The sequence below is a fragment of the Orycteropus afer genome, unplaced genomic scaffold, assembly GCF_000298275.1.
Source record: "Orycteropus afer afer isolate SDZICR_OR568_19922 unplaced genomic scaffold, OryAfe1.0 scaffold00282, whole genome shotgun sequence".
Lineage (NCBI taxonomy): Eukaryota > Metazoa > Chordata > Mammalia > Tubulidentata > Orycteropodidae > Orycteropus > Orycteropus afer.
In genome coordinates, this window is record NW_006921869.1 from 4,407,012 (window position 1) to 4,410,219 (window position 3,208).

The following is a 3,208-nucleotide window of genomic DNA, read 5'->3' on the forward strand; positions in this document are numbered from 1 at the left end:
ATCATACCTTAGAATTATCGTGTTGGCAAAGAATATTAAATATACCACAGATTGCCAGAAAAACAAACAAATCTGTCTTGGAAGAACAGTCAGAAAGCTCCTTAGAAGAGAGGATGGTGAGGCTACTTTGGACACGTTATCAGGAGGCACTTGTTCCTGGAGAAGGACCTCAATGATATGGATTGACACAGTGGCTGCAACAATGGGCTCAATCAAACATAGCAACGACAGTGAGGATGAAGCAGCGTTTCATTCAGTCATTTGTAGGTTCGCTCTGAGAGTAACCAACCTGACAGGACCCAAGAACAACAACAGAACAAGGCTTGCCTTCCGTTAGTGAGTGCCTGCAACATGTGTTTGCTGAGCGAATGGAGGAATCGGCTAGCCAGTCTTGTTGGTTTCCCGGCCTCAGAACATAAATGTTGGCTCTGCTTGGAGGGCAAGTTTTCCAAAGCGGATACCTGACCATCACCGCCTGCTCCTCGCTCCATCTGTCCATCCTCACCCACTGTCTACTGAAGCGTAACCTATTTTGCTTCACTAATACTGACCGTCCCCGCCCACCTGCCTCCCTCATTACCAAGAGCAGCACCACACGAGACTACAGTCCCCACAAAACCCTGTGGCTGCTCTCCCGTGATTGGCTAAGCCTCCAGGAGCAGCCAATAGAACGTGATTTTGTTCGTGTGTGCCGGCCACAAGCTCTGAGGCGGCAACCGCGAGTGCTGGAAAGTGTGAGGCGCGGGAGCGTAGTCTGGCGTTTATCTGGTTGCTCTGGAGCCAAGTGGCCGCCGCCTCCTGCCTCCTGCCATGGGAAGCGCCGAGAGCAGCGAGGGCCGCAGGGTGTCCTTCGGAATGGATGAGGAGGAGCGGGTCCGGGTGCTGCAGGGCATCCGGGTGAGCGGTGCTGCCGGCGGGGCGAGAAGCGTGCGCGGGCTGGGAGTGGAGGGCGGGCATGCGCTTGGGCGGAGAGCGCGGCCGGTAGTGAGCACCGCACCGGCATGGCAAGGTGAACACTACATTGGATTCAGGGCAGGAGTGGAGAAGAAGACCACTAGGATGCGAAGGAACCTGGGGCCACACATTAGAGCTCCGGTGACTTAATTTTCACATTTCCTGTACTTGCACTTATTTCCGTGCCCTTCCCTTTCCATTCCTGGCCCCGCGCGCCTTTGGTGTATGTTTTCCCAATCCTGCCCAAGTGCAGTGGCCTTTTAACTGGGGCGCTCCACTGCCACTCTTCTCCTCGACAAATCATCCTCCACAGTTCTGTCAAAGGGGCACTGTAAAATGTGTAAAAGGCGCACTGTAAAATGTGTAAATCAGATCATATATCCTTTTTTTTTTTTTTTTTGCTTAAAATTCTCCAATAGGTACCGAGCCCTTTAAGATGAAGAGGAGCCAGTTTACTTTACCTCGCTTTATTTACGAAGTTGACCTAGTGCATGCTGACCTCTCTGATCACATCTCGTGTCAGTTCCCCTTGTTCCTATTCAGAGCCTCATGGACCTTATTTCCCGAACATGACAGCTTGCTTCAAGCACAGATCCCTAGCGTTTGTTATATCTGGCGCTTTCTTGTCATTCTAGTTACAGTTTAAATATCTCAGGAATCTCCCTGACCACTCAGTCTAAAGTAGCTTCCTGCTCCCATGACTACGCATTTTTTATTTCCAAAACATGCATCACGTCACAATTTGAAACGGCTAGTGATAGTTTATCTATCTCTTGCTACAGTGTAAACTCTTGGAGGCCAAGGCTGGTTGATTACTCTCTCAGAACCTAGAGGAATAAAAACAGCTCACATTTGAGTGCAGAGGGGCTATGCATTGTGCTAAAACCTTTACAGGTATTTAATTTTCAACAGCCCCGTGAGATAGCGTTTTATTAGCCCATTTTATGAATTAAGGAAAACAGGCACTGAGAGGTTAATTTATCCAGGTCACTTAGGTAATGAATGAGAACAGCAACTGAAGTAAGCCAACTCTAAGGCCTATTCCTTAACTACTAATGCTACGCCTCTTACTCCTGTGCTTGGCACATAGTGGGTGCTGTGTAAATAATTGTTGAGTGATTAAATGAACGAATCCAGTGAAATGAACCAACTTTAGATGGAATGCACAGAGACTAGTGTAGGTAAATTGATTAGGGAAGTGGCTCAGAAAAAGACTTCAGGAGATCTGACTTCTAGGCTCAGATGTGCATTAGCTGTTTGACCTTGGGTGAACAACTTAATGTTCAACTTAAGCCTCAGTCAATTCACTGAAAAAAAAAAAAAAGGTGTATGTGAGTGAGTGATGGTGGTGGTAATAATATCAGCTCTGCTGCCTAGGATAAGATGCAGATATATGAGAAAGTATTTAGAAAAATATTTTGTGCTTTGTAGGGGTGTGTAAGCCTGGCACAGTACTTCGCACATTTGGTTCTTGATAGGAGTTTTTTGGTCTTGTTGACCTGCCTTGCCAAATAGAAACTTGAGAGGCTGGAACCTGAATTATAATTTAGAAAGATTCCCCTAGGCTCCATTTGGTTGTTCTCTTACCTTGTTGTTGTTGTTGTTATGTGCTGTCGAGTGGGATCTGACTCATAGCAACCCCTCCTTGGGTTTCCGAGGCAGTATCACTACAGAAGTAGATTGCCCCATTGTCCTTCTGAGGAGTGGCTGGTGGGTTTGAACCGCCAGCCTTCTGGTTTGCAGTCAAGTGCCTTAGACACTACACAACCAGAGCTCCTTAGTCACCTTTAAACCAAACCCAACCCACTACCACTGACTCAATTCTGACTCATAGCCACCTCTATTTGGTTTCCAAGGCTGTAAATCTTTATGGAAATAGATTGCCTCATTGGCTTCCTGAGGAGCACCTGATGGGTTTGAACTGCCAGCCTTTTGGTTAGCAGCCAGATGCCTTACCACTACGCCACCAGAGTTTTAGTCACCTTTAGGAATGTTGAAAATTTGGGTCAGGTCAAATTTTCCAAGGTTTATTCTTTGGAGGTGACTCCATCTGCATTGACAGAGGAACATCATCTTTTTTTTTTTTTTGAGTGTTAGTATTATGTCAAACATGGGAGCTCTGGTAGCATAGTGGCTAAGGCACTTGACTGCTAACCAGAAGGCTGGCGGTTCAAACCCACCAGCCACTCTTCGGAAGGAAGATGGGGCAGTCTACTTCCGTAGTGATACTGCCTCGGAAACCCAAGGAGGGGTC

General features: G+C 47.2%; 1 protein-coding gene across 1 annotated transcript in view; it reads left to right on the top strand.

Annotated features, from left to right (window-relative positions):
* The first annotated feature begins 810 nt into the window (after positions 1-810).
* Positions 811-3,208, top strand: part of CHCHD6 (coiled-coil-helix-coiled-coil-helix domain containing 6) — a 105,139-nt gene continuing 102,741 nt past the window's right edge. Inside the window, exon 1 of the mRNA XM_042782277.1 lies at positions 811-897. Coding sequence (XP_042638211.1) covers positions 811-897 — 87 coding nt within the window. The remainder of the gene's footprint in view (positions 898-3,208) is intronic.